Source organism: Anarrhichthys ocellatus, unplaced genomic scaffold (genome assembly GCF_004355925.1).
Source record: "Anarrhichthys ocellatus isolate YVR2014 unplaced genomic scaffold, GSC_Weel_1.0 scaffold55, whole genome shotgun sequence".
In the NCBI taxonomy this organism is placed as follows: Eukaryota; Metazoa; Chordata; class Actinopteri; order Perciformes; family Anarhichadidae; genus Anarrhichthys; species Anarrhichthys ocellatus.
In genome coordinates, this window is record NW_022280085.1 from 52780 (window position 1) to 68345 (window position 15566).

At 43.7% G+C, this 15566-nt stretch overlaps 4 protein-coding genes across 4 annotated transcripts in view; 1 reads left to right on the top strand and 3 right to left on the bottom strand.

The window, feature by feature from the left end:
- Window positions 1-519, bottom strand: part of shmt1 (serine hydroxymethyltransferase 1 (soluble)) — a 5961-nt gene extending 5442 nt beyond the window's left edge. The window contains exon 1 of the mRNA XM_031871062.1: window positions 396-519. The gene's annotated coding sequence lies outside the window, so the exon portion shown is untranslated. The remainder of the gene's footprint in view (window positions 1-395) is intronic.
- A 556-nt stretch (window positions 520-1075) lies between these two features.
- On the bottom strand, window positions 1076-4587 carry pdap1b (pdgfa associated protein 1b). The gene is made up of 6 exons (XM_031871064.1): window positions 4476-4587; window positions 4259-4350; window positions 3827-3931; window positions 3506-3627; window positions 2968-3119; window positions 1076-2019 (listed from the first exon to the last, which is right to left on the bottom strand). Exons 1-6 carry the CDS (start codon window positions 4486-4488, stop codon window positions 1955-1957), a joined length of 549 nt encoding a protein of 182 aa, XP_031726924.1. The 5' UTR covers window positions 4489-4587; the 3' UTR covers window positions 1076-1954.
- Window positions 4588-5017: 430 nt separating this feature from the next.
- Window positions 5018-7272, top strand: bud31 (BUD31 spliceosome associated protein). The gene is made up of 4 exons (XM_031871029.1): window positions 5018-5195; window positions 5956-6078; window positions 6397-6563; window positions 6639-7272. Exons 1-4 carry the CDS (start codon window positions 5102-5104, stop codon window positions 6687-6689), a joined length of 435 nt encoding a protein of 144 aa, XP_031726889.1. The 5' UTR covers window positions 5018-5101; the 3' UTR covers window positions 6690-7272.
- Window positions 7273-8175: 903 nt separating this feature from the next.
- smcr8a (Smith-Magenis syndrome chromosome region, candidate 8a) lies at window positions 8176-15391 on the bottom strand. Its single transcript, XM_031871027.1, has 3 exons — window positions 14172-15391; window positions 11352-13115; window positions 8176-10713 (listed from the first exon to the last, which is right to left on the bottom strand). The coding sequence occupies exons 1-3, from the start codon at window positions 14771-14773 to the stop codon at window positions 10254-10256; spliced, it is 2826 nt and encodes a 941-aa protein (XP_031726887.1). The 5' UTR covers window positions 14774-15391; the 3' UTR covers window positions 8176-10253.
- Window positions 15392-15566: the final 175 nt, after the last annotated feature.

Here is a 15566-nt window from a genome sequence, read left to right on the forward strand (position 1 = left end):
CCGCTATCACCTGACACGCACCGGTACTACCCGCTATCACCTGACACAGACACTTAGCAGCAATGAGGCAAAGTTGTAGAGCAGAAATGTTTGATAAATACATGAGAGCTGTGAAAATGTTTCTCTGGCGTTAAAAAAAATATGCACAAGCGAACCGTGAGAACGACTAACTAGCTAACTTATTACTTTTGACAGGGAACGCATAACAAGGTCAGCATGGAGTTGACCAACTGCTAAATGTCACGTCGGAAGAGCAGACACGTCGATAAAATAGTGCCAAATAAGACGTTTAAATGCAAAAAATAGTTAGTTATTCGTTGAATAAATTATTTCTGCATATCAAGACAAACATTTCCATTTTGTCAGCATTGACATGAACTAGTTAGTTCACTCACCAGCAGAGTGGAGGCTCTCTTCGCTGTCGCATGTAGTTGATACTGTACTGAAGTCTGACCACAGGGCTGAGACAAAACAACAGACCACTCTGCGAGGGTAAAGTCCGCCAATCTATCCACCAATCCGCTGATTCCTCATGTTTTCTACAGCATATATGGCGCATTACCGCCCCCCTCTGTTCGTGTGTGGACAAAAATGATTATTTTTAGTGGGAGGGTGATAGAGCTGGACTTCCTGATCGAGCCACAGAATGTGATGGGTCTCAGAATGTGGTGTAACACTATACATCTAAGAATAGTCCTCAACTTTGAATTATTATTAGCCAAACAAGAAGCAGGATTCGCTGACTACGCATTATGCATTGTATCAAATGTTTGCATGCCTCAATATTGAACCTTCAAGTGGAAATGTTATGTAGGATATTTGTCTTACAGTTACGCTGACAATATGTTATTCATTCAAATCTTTGAAAAAGTTAAAGAAAGAGAAACACTCATTTCATTCAGCTTTATTTTTCCACACTTTACTATGTGGTTATTTCATATCGACTATTTAATGAATAACCAGAAAATTATAAAATGATATACGTATATATATATATATAAGTATTTTAAGTGAGAAGAATCTGTTGAGGTTTAATGTTTGTATGTGAAATTAAATATGTACACTGGCAAGTTTATTTTTATTTGTCATTTGTTTTATTAATCATTGCTGTCAAACTCACCTGAATTCTTGTCTTTCACAGCTGAGCTGATGTGATACATATTGCACATTTCATAATTGAAATACTGTAGATGCGGTATATGTGAACAATGGGAAAAATCCGACTTACGTGAAAATTTGCTTGTATTAATTTTGAATCCATCTAAGTCGTGACCTTAGTCCTGTTGAATAGGGAGTCTGGGTACCTTTCATTAAACAAGAGCAAAATTAAGATTGACACACGATAGGATCATAAACTTCTCATCTTATATATTAATCTTACTGATTTAACTGTTCAGTTACGCTGCAAAGTCTTCTCTCACTGTCACATCCGTGGATGCCACATGGACTCTTGCACCTGAGGCTGCTACCTGCTCTAAATCAGTCGTGACAGTTCTCTCACAGGGAAATAAAGCAAAACAACAAATGTACACATTTGACTAGTTCCATCATAATAATCTGAAATATCTTCACGAGTCCGGTATGTACAATGTAAGATCCCCCAAAAAACAAAGTGGTAAAGCTCAGTTAGCAAAGTGAGAATTGTACAATGACAAGTTCACCATCACTAACATCATGAGCAAGATCACAGGTTAGAGGGGGTTCATTCCAAGTGCATGTGAAGACCGATGTATTCTCAATTGTAGCTTTACTTCCTGGAGGGATCAACGAGGCCATTATTCAATGCCACAATATACACAACCCCTCTCCACTGGTGTCTCCGCAAACCATTCTCCAAACGGTCACATGTAACAGAAATGTCAAGACCATAGCTCTTCCTTTAAAAATAGTCAAATATATATATATTGCTTCAGTCCGTGAACATGTAGAAAGAGCCTCTGATAAATTCTCTGCATCATTTCATTGAGAGGGACTTTATTCCTCTCGTCGCCGCCGCTGCCGCTGCTGCTGCGTCTTTTGCTGTAAGCAGAAAATAAAAGAGACACAATCAGCACGACGCACTGCATGAAACCTTTAGTCATTTTTTATAAACTGTGGTGTTTCCATTTCAGATCATTCAAGAAGGTAATGTATCGTCTTTCAATGGAATCGTATTGTGATTCAATCATATGTCGAGATCCACAATTACGTCATTCTAATTGATGGGAAAACGCACAGAGAAACTCAAACGTTCTCAGAAACTCTGATGTGAAATATTTTGAGGGAATATCATTTGAAGAGTGCAAATTTGTTTTTAGTTTGCACCATTATTATACAATACAATAGTGCATCCAGATGAGGACAGCGTTTTCTCAGTAGAATAATGGAGAATAATGCATAAAGGTCCCAAATATGTATTTCTAGAGTTAGTTCGACCTGGACTTATAAGATCAGACCGTTATTTCATTCTGACGTACAGTAACTTTGTAATGCTGCTTAGCTTACATGGACAAGCAAGACAGAGGTTAGATTTATTGTTCGTATTTTCAAACAGTACGTTTTCACTTTTAACTTTCCAAGAGAAAGACTTTCATTACAAGGTACGATAAGTACAGAGCCACGAATGTTAGGTACACTGCTCTACTTGGCAAAGCTCTAACTGGACAATCACTGGCTGAAAAGACTCATCATCATCCGGTACAAAACCAGATTCCGGTCGTTACAATGATAAATAAATAAAGTACGTTTTATATCATTTTGACTCCTCCTGCTGCTCTGAGTGTCTTATTGGAGACACGAGAAAGCCGAACCATCACACAACACAAAATAACCTCAGTCCATGCTGACCTGCTCTATTTTGTGAAGAATAGTGCAGTTTCTTCAAGATAAAGACAAGAGGCTTTCATGACCACATCAGGTTGTGTAGTGTTTTTCTGGCTTAGGGCACTAAATATTCATAACAATCACCTTATTAAATGTCTCGCTTACCTTTCTTTTCTTCTTCTTTCTTTCTTGCCGCATCTTCTCTCTGTTTCTTGATAATGGCGAGACGAGCGAGGTCAGCTTTGGCCTGGTCTGTCTTCCCTGCCAAGTGCATCTTCATGTAGCGCTCCTTCGCTTTCTGCTTCTCTATCTCCTCCCTGTGCCAGAGCATGTGTGTGTGTGTGTGGTTGTGTGTTAAGGTGGGGGAAAGTAACATAAGGAAAGTTATAATAAAACATGGGGGACTGGGAATTTACAGACATAAAACAAAAACAAAAACAAAACCAACCCATCAGCCTTTTTAGTGTTAATGTCCTTACCAATTTCAGAACATGCTAGTAATATGTTTTTTTACATAATAAAAACATATATTAAACAATTAACATTTCTAGCACATAATACACAATAGAGCTGGGTATCAGTGCGCCATAAGGCTCCATACTTCCCCAAATGTCACGCATGCAACTTCTACTGTTAAGATGTTTTTACTAAATCCTATATGTTAAAAATGAAGTTCCCATTTAGCACCAATACGCCGTCACACCTCTCTCTCCTTGATAACTGATTGGGCTCGTCCAGCTCAATCTGCGTCACCTTCTTGGACTTCTGAGCCACTCTGTTGGGGTTCTCGATTTCTATCAAGCCCTCCACCCCCGCTCTCCTCCTCTGCAAACACATCACAGCAGCTCGTACAACATGAAGTTAATGCTTTGAATATAGCAAACAGCGAAATGACAAAAAACTGCCATGCAAGGGCCTTCAAAGGTGCACATCAATTATGAATAACAAATGGTATTACTATATTACTGTATTAGTGTGTGTTTGGTTACAGAGCAAGGGAATGACAGAAACAGTGTGGTGGTACATCTGAGTTTTCATCGTCGCTGTCTTCTGATCCCGATGCCGGTAGCTTCTCCTCTGCCATGTCATTCTGAGCTGCACCCCCCGCCTCTTCTGCTTCCTGCTCTTGCTATGACACATAAATAAGGAGAGCGCGCACAGAAGACTGTCATCAAACCAACGCGTCAGGTTAAACACATGCAGGGACAACAGGGAATACATACACAGTTATTATTTACTCTATTCAAACATCTCATCGGCTGCTTTCACATTAACTCCTCTCCTGTGGCTGGTTAAAGGGCACTCCAGCAATGTTAGACATGAAGATTGGTTTGTAAACACAGATGTTATCGAGCTGCATTTTGGGAAGTGTAGGAAAAACTTTAGTGAAAGGCTGAACACACTTGTCTCTGTGTGGGACGTGATTCAAACAGTCTTTGCATGTAAATCCACCAACCTTTTTCCTCTCTTTCTCTGCCTTCATCTGGGCGTCTATCTCCTCGGGGCTCGTGTACGTCCGCACGCGACCCTTGTAGCTACCTTTCCTACCTAAATCAACAACCATGATAACAAATGACATCACACACAGATATGGATGTCGGGTGCCTAACAGCAGGTTAACAAATGTACAAAACTGATGTCAAGTCACTGTAGCAGGTTTAAATCATTCTTACCTCCTTTGGGCATTTTGACAAACAAATTCTGTATTTAAAAACTTTCTAACAACTAAATACTGACAGAAAACACAAGTGTCAAAACAGTACTACGAACTGACAGCTGCTAAACTCTCACTGGGGTTGAGTATAGAAATACTCCCGAGTAGTTCAAGTATTTGCCTTTTAACAAATCTTTAATACAGGTTTTTCTTCTCAACAATATAGTAAACATATATAGTTCTGTTATAAACTAAATGATATACACATTTCCGTATAATTCGCAGTCATTTGACTAAATTACGTGAATTATGAAATACCATAAACTAAACCATGTTGTTATGCAATATGCTAATAACGACAGAAAGACTTCTACAGTGCTTTAATCTCAGCACGCGTCTAAACTGACCTAAATAAATGTCAACATAAACATAAATAATGTGTTAGTATGAGAGAAGATTGAAGAAGTTATTGAACGCAGGTAAATGGAGTTGTGTTTATTTGGCATAGTGACGCCATTCAAGCGACAAGATGGTGAAATGGACCCCCCCAAGTGACGTCAAATTGTGGCGCCGAAAACGGGTTGGTAGAAATCAACAGGAAAACACGGAGAGCTTTTGTTCTCTAATTGTATTAAACATAACAACATGCCGAAAGTAAAGAGGAGTCGGAAGCCTCCTCCAGACGGATGGGAGCTCATCGAGCCCACTTTGGACGAGCTGGATCAGAAGATGAGAGAAGGTAAGAAGTAGAAGATGATCCCGATGCTCCTCACAACACACCGTCGAGCTACAACCACAGCACGCAGTCTGTGCGGGGGAAATAACCTCCGTGTTCACCTCGCATCGTCTTTACATGTTGATAAGATTCATATTTAGTTTTATTTTACAGCCGATTAATCCCATGGTGGCGTCTGTGGAAGGATTTTTGGCTGACATTTTTCAAATAGATAAGCAACACGATCGGCTACTGAACGCTAACGCCAGTTGGTTAAAACGAATAATGAACGGCTAATGCTAGCTACTGGTGAAGTGGTTGTAGTTCAGTCAGATGCAATTGTGTATTATTTCTGTAATTTAACTTTTTCTGTTTAGTGTTAAACTACTTAAACTATGTGACCATAAACTGTCCACATACGCCATTGCTTTTGGCTTTACCACATGGCTCTAATTAAGGGAATGTTACTGTGTACAGTTGTACTTAAGACAGAAGCTTGCAACTGTTTGGGTAATACTGGGGAAAATGCCCCCCAAGCACAAAGCCTGGTAGATACTGATAGAAACCTCAACCCCCTCCAACACATTCAGGACAGTAGTGTAATAGTGGTGGAGGCTGTTCTAGTAGCAGATTTATATATCATATAGTATGCAATACGTTGGGTATCTTTGGCACGTCACACCTAGCCCAGAGATGCGTTTGAACTACCCACACACAAGTGCACCGTTGATTTTAGTTTCTGCTTACCGAAGCTAACTGTCCAGATGTTCCCTCTGTTCCCCAGCTGAAACAGAGCCTCACGAGGGAAAGCGAAAGGTGGAGTCCCTTTGGCCAATTTTCAGACTGCATCATCAGCGGAGTCGATACATCTACGACCTCTTCTACAAAAGGAAAGCCATCAGCAGAGGTAGACAGACATCCCCTCTACCTGTTGAACTGTTTCAAGTCTGTTTCCCTTTTCCACTTTGTTTTTTCTTCTTCCTCTTCAGCATTTGATACAGTCCTTAAAATTCCGCATGACATATTGATAATCTGTTACGCATGTTTGAATGACATTTTATCTGTACATATTCTGTAAAGACATGCCAAGATTTCAACAAATGCATACCAGAGTCTGCTTTATTTTTTGTATTTGCACATGACCAAACATTTGAAACCCAATCATAGTTGTATGCTGCGTACTAGATTTCAAACCAGTGTTGTCTTTCTGTGCGTCTCCTGACAGAGCTGTATGACTACTGTATAAAGGAAGGCTACGCAGACAAGAACCTGATTGCCAAGTGGAAGAAGCAGGGCTACGAGAACCTGTGCTGCCTGCGTTGCATCCAAACCCGAGACACCAACTTTGGAACCAACTGCATCTGCAGAGTCCCCAAGAGCAAGCTGGAAGTCGTAAGTCTGACATAGTTTGGGGGATTCTCACTACAGTGTGTGTCCTTGTGATCTAAATCTTGTTTCTTTCTGCAGGGAAGGATCATTGAATGCACCCATTGTGGATGCAGAGGATGTTCTGGCTAAGTGCAGACATCCCGTCTATTTTCCGTTGGGCATCAGGGCTCACCCAGCTACCATCTGTGCACTCAAAACCCCAAAGCAACATCGTCTTTATTTCAGTCAAACAAATCGCTGATATCTTCACCATCATCCCTCAGTTGCCCTTAAAGGGGTCAGTTTTTGAGAATAAAGGAGAGAACACAGAGAGGGGCCATATTGTATTACTTACATTTGTTTTTCTACCTAACTAAAGCCTTCAACTCCAAAATCTCAAAGTAGGAAGTTGAGGTTAGCTGTTTCTGGATAAAGCCTGTCATTCCAGCTAGTCATGCCCACTGTGACGGTCATTTTAAATTCTGTTTTTCATTTAACTTGAAGAGGGCTGGGAGGGAGGCGAGTTTTGTTTTGAAATGTCATTGTTTTAATCCTCAACACATTGTCTTCATCATTGTTCTTGTAGTGTAATTTTAAATAAAATGATTGATTTACTTGAGCTTACTTTTGTTTTATGATGTAGGGAAAGTGTGAGATCCAATGTAGACTCAAGTTTCATCATTCTTGATCTCAAAACATAATTCATCTTGTGAAATAAAAAACATTGATTGTAGTTTGGTTGTTTACATTTTCTTGAAGTATCATAAGTCACTCAAAGGTTGCAGAGTATTTTCTAACCATACATGAAGTTAAGCATCTTAATATTTTTCATTGTGTGTCTGATCTTTGAGAGGTGACCTCTGCACATGCTCAGATCCTTTATAAAGGTGAGATTTAGGTGTTTGAGGAAAAGGTGGAAATAATAGTTTTACTAAAAAAAAATACATTTCGTGTCTCGGCTACATGATTACAAAAAAGCACATTTCCTTTAGTTTCTGAAAAAACGGTCAATATTGCCAAATTCAATCGTTTTTGTCCCCTTTTCTTAAATAACATTTACTACTTAAGCTTCAATGCTCTTAATGACCGTTCCCATGTTTTTTAAACTCATCCCAAAGAAGATTCTTATTCAGTATATTTGTAATTAGTCAATGTTGCCATGCCCACAGTAGCTACTCAAGACGTAGAAGTTTAAGGTTGTCATAATAGTGACGAGTTTTCTTACATGAGTTGTCATCTAAGGCATATCTATAGTGCAATCGGATTGTTTACATTTTTAATATTAAAGGTTAAAGTGGGAGAAGCCCACTTGTTTGCATTATGAGTGACACAGCTGCCCCCTCACTCTGTCCCTGCATGACAATATTTTAATATTGCAAATGTGTTCTTGCATCATTCATTTACTGCTACTTTCTCCTCAGTCCACCACCTTGCCTCCTGCTGCTCCTGTAGGGCAATTAGTTGTTTTCACAGATGAGCATTAATTATTCACGACACCTCGATTGCTCACACATCCGTCATCGCTAAAGCGAGTCGCACAGACAAGGCTGTTGGGAGTGTTTAGTGTTAAATGATGATCCAGTATCCCAAAGCCATGTTCACCATGATTACCCATCAATCCACGCAAAAATGAAATGGATTCAAATAATTTAATGGAATAAATGAATATCAACATTTACATAAAAGCATCAAGACATTCACAACGTGCTTCTTTAAGATCACTGGGAACAGTGACGTCTCACAGGGCTGATGAGAACGAGACACTCCCTCGTGATGGGATACAAAAGGTGGGCATGATGTGGCAACATAAGGACACTGAGTGACGACGCGTTAAGCACACTGTGGTATGGCTTATTCAGATTACATTCACCTTTTTGCATTAGAGGGACAAAATCTTTAAAAATAAGTAACAACCTAGCAGTAAAACGTGTTATTCAAGCAGTTAAAAAATAAAAAGTGATAACCTGCGTCAAAAAAAACCAACTGAAATAATACATTAGGTGGAACTAATGTGACGTTGCCGTTAGTTAAAAGCGTATGCCATTAAAAATAAAAGTGTCTTGTTCGTAGCAGGAAGCCATGGTCCAACGCGGTTTGACTATTAAAACTCTTGACCATGCAGTCACAAGTACAGTTACCATTCTAGATACAGAATTACAGCTCCATCACTGACGCCACAGAATTAGGAACAGTAAAATCTAAAATACCATCAGAGACGCTTGTTCAGTGTCGTCTCACTGGCTCATGAGCCCTTAAAAGATTACCGAACTGTGAAATTCTCCAACATCCTCCAGAGAGAAAATCTGGGCATTCTCAGCATGACGGTCATAATCCACAATTTGTACTAAAGAAATAAATACAGTTGAGTTTTGTTCATATCACACATCCAACAAGGGTTGTTCAGAAGAAAATAAATAATAGGCAACTGTCCTAATTCAAGCGTCAAGCTTAGAGTTTTGCTTTTGATGGCACAGGAAATTTCCCCCCCCCTCCCCCATAGTAACATCTTCACAAACAACATCACCGTCTCAGCAACTTCTCCTCAAACTGTTCAGCATCTTCTTCAAATACACAACAAAACAGAAATATCATCACTAAGGCGATTCACCCTGGCACAAGACAGTCTCATGCTGACATCACAACACCCTCACACAACTTTAAGACAACAGTGAAATTCAATACATTTAGGTTAAGTAGCTTTAAGATGTTCCGGACCGTGTGAGTAATATCCATGAAAATGCTCGCCAGCACATTATAGTGACAGGCTTGGCCCAACATGGGTGAGTATGTGTCGCGGTGACGTTGTTTCTGTTCATGCAAATATCACGCGGGGCCAACCGGATCTATAACTCACACAGCAAATACACTTCCTCATGCATCGCAACCTGAAATCTGGGAATGTTTACTCCATGCTCTCAATAGTCAAATCTACTGAGCTACAATCCAACAACGTGACAAGAGATTACCGCGGGAATGTGGGGTTCAAATTGATTCACAAAATAAATATTAAAAAGAAAATGTTTTGGCCTTTGGAAGTTGTGTGGTAGTTTTCAGCGCGAGAGCGAGAGGTCACAAAGCCAGCTGTAACAAGCCTGCGCAGTGCTAAGAAGGTTTCACGGACAGATTCAGAGAGACGTCCGTTCTCCACAAGCAGAAAATGTCAGCATATGCGAGTTGGATGAAAAACATGTTTATACATAGCTGAGATGATATCATGGCTGATAGACAGGCTCAGTGATTGGTTGGCGTTATCACAGAGCTGCAATTTAGCGAGCTGAGGTCAGACCAGCACTAACAATACACAGACAGCTATGTTGGATTGAGAGTGTGTGCGTGTTTGTGAGTGTGTGTGTGGTGAGGAGAGGGGTGGAGACTGACCTTAAACAAGCCAGCGCAAGCGATACACACACCCACAAATGACTCATAGGACAATAAGTAGAAGCGACCTTGGTCTGCTCCGTTATGCGTGTTTGCGAGCGTCAACGTGCTCCGGACAAAGTGAACCGCTCAGTGACATTCATGACGCACTCGGACTCCTTTTTCCTGCACACAGGGGAAAGAGAAAGACCGGAGAAGAAGACAGATAAAACAACCTGTGCAGAACTCTGTCTTGAAACTAAAATGGCCGTGGACCTTATTAAGATCACTATTAGTCCATTAAAAACCATGACTTTTGCTAAAACATATGTGGAAAATCCTTGTCCCAATACGATATCAGATTTTGTATAAAACGCTGGTGGTGTAGTTAAAACTAAAACAAGTTGCTGCTGCTCTGCTCCCGGCAGCCGGCTGTAGGTACTGCTGAGTGATGAGCTGGCTGAGGTAGAGCAGTATCTGGCTGTCCTCTTCTCCCAGCCCCAGCTGCTCCTGCAGGAAGCAGAGGCGTCGGCCCTCCACAACCTCGGGCCCCTCCGTGGAGCTGACCGGCAGGTGGAGGTGGTGGGTGAAGGTGAACAGGAAGGCCTTGGCTGCCAGGTGACAGAGCGTGCTCTGTAAGTGGAGGAAGTAGGTGGAACCGCGGCGTATGTAGGTGCGGTGGTCGGCTATTTTGGCAAGGAGTTGACCACGGTACGACGGACAGCGCAAGGTCTTCTGGTCGGCATCCAGGATGGAGATGTAGCGACTGTACCGGGAGAGCGAGTAAAGCATGCTGGAACCCACAGGGGACGCTACTCTGTGAGGGACAGACAGACACATACTGGTGATGTGAAGGCAGCTTATACACAAACATATGTTTAATCATTCAATTTGTATGTTATCCTCTATGTTTCAATTGAATCTTCAATAAAGATTAACATGCATTTGAATGTTTGTGTAGTAATTGTACAACAACTAAATAGATAATATTCTATATGAATATGCAGATTTGTCTGCATATATGCCCTACATTAATAAGGTGAGAGTGTAAAGAGGAAGTAGATCCAATCGTCTCTACAAAGACATGGGTTCATGAAGCTAAGGCCTCCTCTCTAAATGTAAAATATTGCAATTCCCATTCTGTCGTAAGAAAGATGAATAGAAATGAAGTCCAAGGACAGATGTGAGGCTGGAAGGTTTGTGAGTTGAATAGCTGGTTGTGTGAGTCATCGAGGACTGAGTCGGACCAGATGAGTAGCAGTTTAGTACGGTGTGATACAAACTACAAGCAGGAATAAACCGTTATTTTCAAACTTCACATTGATGGAGACTCCGTAAGATCTGTGAGCATCAAGCTCAATGTTTTTTTTATTAAATGTATGTTAGGAACACCATCTGTCATCTTTATTTGTGTACGGTGAATATGCTTTAAATCGAAATGCAAATTGTAAATACCTTTGCAATCCAACGAGTTTCCACCTCTGCAGGTCGGTAAGGGTGAAGGGGCAGGACAGCCAGGCTTGAACCCTCTCTCCACACTTCCCAGGACCAGGCACAAAGAGGGCCAGAGCAGCAACCAGTCGGCGGACTGTCCCCTCGTCTGCCCCGAGCACCACCAGGGTTCTGCCGCTGAGCAGACACCACAGAGCTTGCATGGCAAAGGGGTACTGTCGGATAAACCTCAAGGCTCCCTGTCCAGCCTTCTTCCTCTGACGCAGGGTCACAACCCCCCCGTAGCCCAGAGGTGAGGCAGCCCGATCAGACCCCGTAGAAGCACTCATAGTACACTCAAACCCATCCTCCGCTGAGGTTCGGGAAACTGCATCTCCAAGGAGCCCCACAGGCAGCTCCAGGCCAGCCGCAGGGCTTTCTGAGCTTGGGGACCCCACACCCACCGCGTAGTCATCCTGGAGATGAAGCAGGGCCTGGGGCTCCTGGTTGACCACCAGGGTTTCACAGGGCTGTAGGTCGGAGCTCTGGCCAAGACGAGGCACCGCCTCTGGGGCCGAAGCCTCATAAAGGAAACCCTCTTGGGACATACAGCACGCTGTGTCCAAAGGAACCAACAAGTCAGACTGCATCTCACAAGCCCCATCAGTTACCCCATCACACTCATCCTCTCTGCTGGCCTCCAGCTCAGACACCACCTCCAGCAAGGACACAGGTGTCCCGTCTCCATCGTCCTCCATCTCTTCACTGCTGCTCTCCCTCTCCAGGTCAGTGTTATGGTCAGGTTCAGGGTCAGGGGTCAAGTCAGAATCAGGAGCTTCTGACTTCATACAAGCCAGATTCTGTTGCCTCTCTGCTGGACCGGTCCCGCTCTTATCGCTGCCAAAGCTTCCTTTGGTCTGCTCCGAGCTCCCCTGGGTCTCCAGAGTCTGGTCTGAGGGAGAGGACTCCAGATGGCTCTCCACAAGCCCAAGCTCATTCTCCCGAGTGTGGCTGGTCACAGAGGCTGGGTCTAGAGGATATGGAGGCTCCAGAGCATCTGGGTCTAGAGGTTCTGGTCCTAGCACAATAGGAGGTGGATTTAATAGTGTAAAGGTATCTACAGCATGGTTCACAGCACAGAATGGTCTTAGTGTTCCCCCTTCATCCTCATCATCATCTCCGAGGTCATCCTCAAACAGGAAGTCGGTAACTCTCTGTTTCGTGCGCAGTGCCCTGTCCAGGCGGCGTGTGTGCAGGTAACACAGGTCGCCCCGGAAACTCCTCTCCGTCTCCTTCAGGAGGTCCACGGTGGCCTCGTAGAAAGGATTGTCACACAGCTCCTGCAGGGTCTTCAGGCGCTTGTCGAAGCACTTCGCCGACTTAGCTTTGATCAGCTGTGGCGTGTAGGACGGCCTGCGCTTTACGCCCTCCTCCTCGTCCACTTCTTCTCCACCTCCTTCCTCGTCCACCTGACCCTGCCCTTCCTCCCTCTTGCCCCACTTGTTGGTGTAACTGAAGGGGTTGGCGAGCTTGGCGTATTTGTCTAACAGCTGCTCGCACTCGCTCAAGCACTCAGTGACACACTTCTGGCAGGTGACAGCGTTAGGATCTCTGCGTGGGCGGTGATGGTAGGAGCTGATCTGTCTCAGCAGGTCTCTGTGTTCGTAGATGCTCTTTTCCACATTTGCAAGCTCGTTGGCCTTGTCCACAGCATGAGCGGAGTACATGCACTGAGGCCCCGCCTCCCTCTGCAGGCCTTCCTCCCGCTGCAGCACGGAGTGAGTGTACCTGAGGGGAAGAAAACACAGGTAAGGGTCCCCATCACATTTGTGGTTTTGAGTGAAATGTCTTCTATGAATTCAAACATCTTTCTCCAACATCAGATTGAAATAATCAATACTTTGGTTTAGTTTATGACCACAAACCCGCAAGACTAATGACATTATACTATACGCTGCTGTAATCCTGTAAATGTCCCCGCTGCGGAACCAATAAAGGATTATCTTATCTCATCTCATCTTACATTCCCATCAGCCTCAGCTGTACTTAGTGTTTTGCAACCATTAGTGAATGTTGGCGTGCTGACACGCAACCAGGATGGCGAACAAAGTTAACATCATAATCAGCATGTTATCATTGCCATCGTGAACAGGATCGTGGAACCCTGACCGGTAGAAGTACCCTGTGTCAAAATCTTATTTTAAAGCTTTGTTATTTTAGGGGCATCAGGATTCAATTCCCTTCTGATCTCAACCCTTTCAATTAAAAAAAAAAAAGTGTTTGTCATAACTTGACCTATATGACAGTGTTAAAACGTAAGGACAAAAATTCCCCCCATTTGCCTATTTAGTCTTTCTGGACCAAAAGCATTAAAATTGTGGATAACCATTTTTGTTAGCCGTCCAATAATCGAAAGAAACCCTCAAAGATGGAATGCCCTACTAGTTTATAGTGTGCTCACATGATGCATATAAAGCTGATTAAGCTGCGTTTAATCAAATTACCGCAAACTAACTGACACACAGAAACCTTGGAGTCTGGTGGTTTTATTCCAGTATAGGAGCCCTGGTTGGTCTCCGGGTGTCTGGGCACATTATCAAACTGCCATGTACAGTCTTCTGTGAGTACTCTACTTAATGGGAACTAGGTACATGGACAATAAACAGAGAGCAGTAGGTGAGGGGTCTGTAAGGGGGCAACAGCAAATATTTGTTCCAGGACCCTCTAACTGATTAATCCAGCCCTGCGATTACAAAACATTATTCTGTTCACCCTTTACCTAAACGACCGAACAAAAGCTTTGAGATGGTATCAGATATCTTTTAGCAGTTAAAAAGTTCTTACTCCAGGTCTCGGAGCTTCCTCTGAAGTTCCTTGGCAAATGCTCTCCTGTTCCCGGCCTTCAGACACTCGGAGGCCTGTGAGAAGCGGAGCGACAGCTCCTGAAACTGCAGCATGATCTTCCTCTCGTCTGCCGACACGTACGCCATACAGAACGGTCGCACAAAGCCCCTCGCCTCCAGGTCGTAAAGGGTAAAGTGGTGGACGTAGGCGAACGCCCCCTCCTTTGAGTCGCCCAGCACCACCCTCGAGTCCTCCACAAAACTGAGCCTGGGGTAGCCACTGCCAGGTGGATGTCCCACAAAGGAGGCCTGGTAGTCCACTGACATGATGCGCAGGGAGAAGTAGTTGAGATCGAAGGTGCCGCAGACCTTGGGCTCATCGGGGATGGTGAGGAGAGGCTGAGGGCCCACCTGCTCAGAGAACTCAGAGATGAGGATGAAGTCTTTGGTGAACTTGGCATAGGAGGTCTTGGCCCAAGGGTTTGAGTCGGCCAGCGGATGGAGAGGGACAGAGAACTCCTCAGGGAGAGCCCAGGGGTCCGGAGCTGTCTGCCCATACTCGTCCTCTTTAGTGAACGCCACCACGTCAGGGGAGCCTATCATAGTGGTGTTGCTGAGCACGGCATGAGAAACACGACACACAGTGCAGCACGACCAGCAGTCATAAACCAGCTGTCAGAGCACGGCGGTGGAGGGCAACCATATAAAGTGCACTCAGATTGACCATCCTGCTGCCCATTTATTTTGTGAGGTTAAAAGAGCAGGAGATCCTAGGGGGTCCAGAGATGGAGAGGGTCCACACAAAAATCAAGCCTGTTTATGTAATTTAAAAGAAAGGGGGTCCCAGAGCAGAGTGGGCCCAAAATGCAGCTCCACCCCTGCAGAACAGAGTCGAACAAGAGCCTTGATATTAGTCAGATAAAATAAAAGTAGTCACCTCGACAGAAACACAGATCTGTGTCTCTGTTAACAAAATCAATTATGTCGCCCCGATCAGGAGGTCCGGGGAGGCATCAGACCATTCAATCTGTGCACCGAGAGAAAAATATAGGCACCATCAGTGAAGCGCCTCTGTCCGTCTCCCCCTCATGTCTCCATGCGTCGTCTCCTGCTCGTCCTTGTGTTCAGGACGTTGGTGCGACAGAGACACCGTTAACAGATAGAAGCGCTACACGTAATTCCCACATCCAGAGACAGACGCCATGTTTACCCAGCTGGTTGTAGTCTTGTCAGGTGACCAATCCGCCTCCTCATCTGGGGAAGTTCCACCCTAAAACAGAAATGTGTCTTTGACGATCGCAAGCACTTCATGTGATGATCGAAAAGATCAATGAGCCTGTCAGTAACTCATTGTCAATTCTCCAGTTTGGGGGCACATTTGTGCATTTTTTAGGAA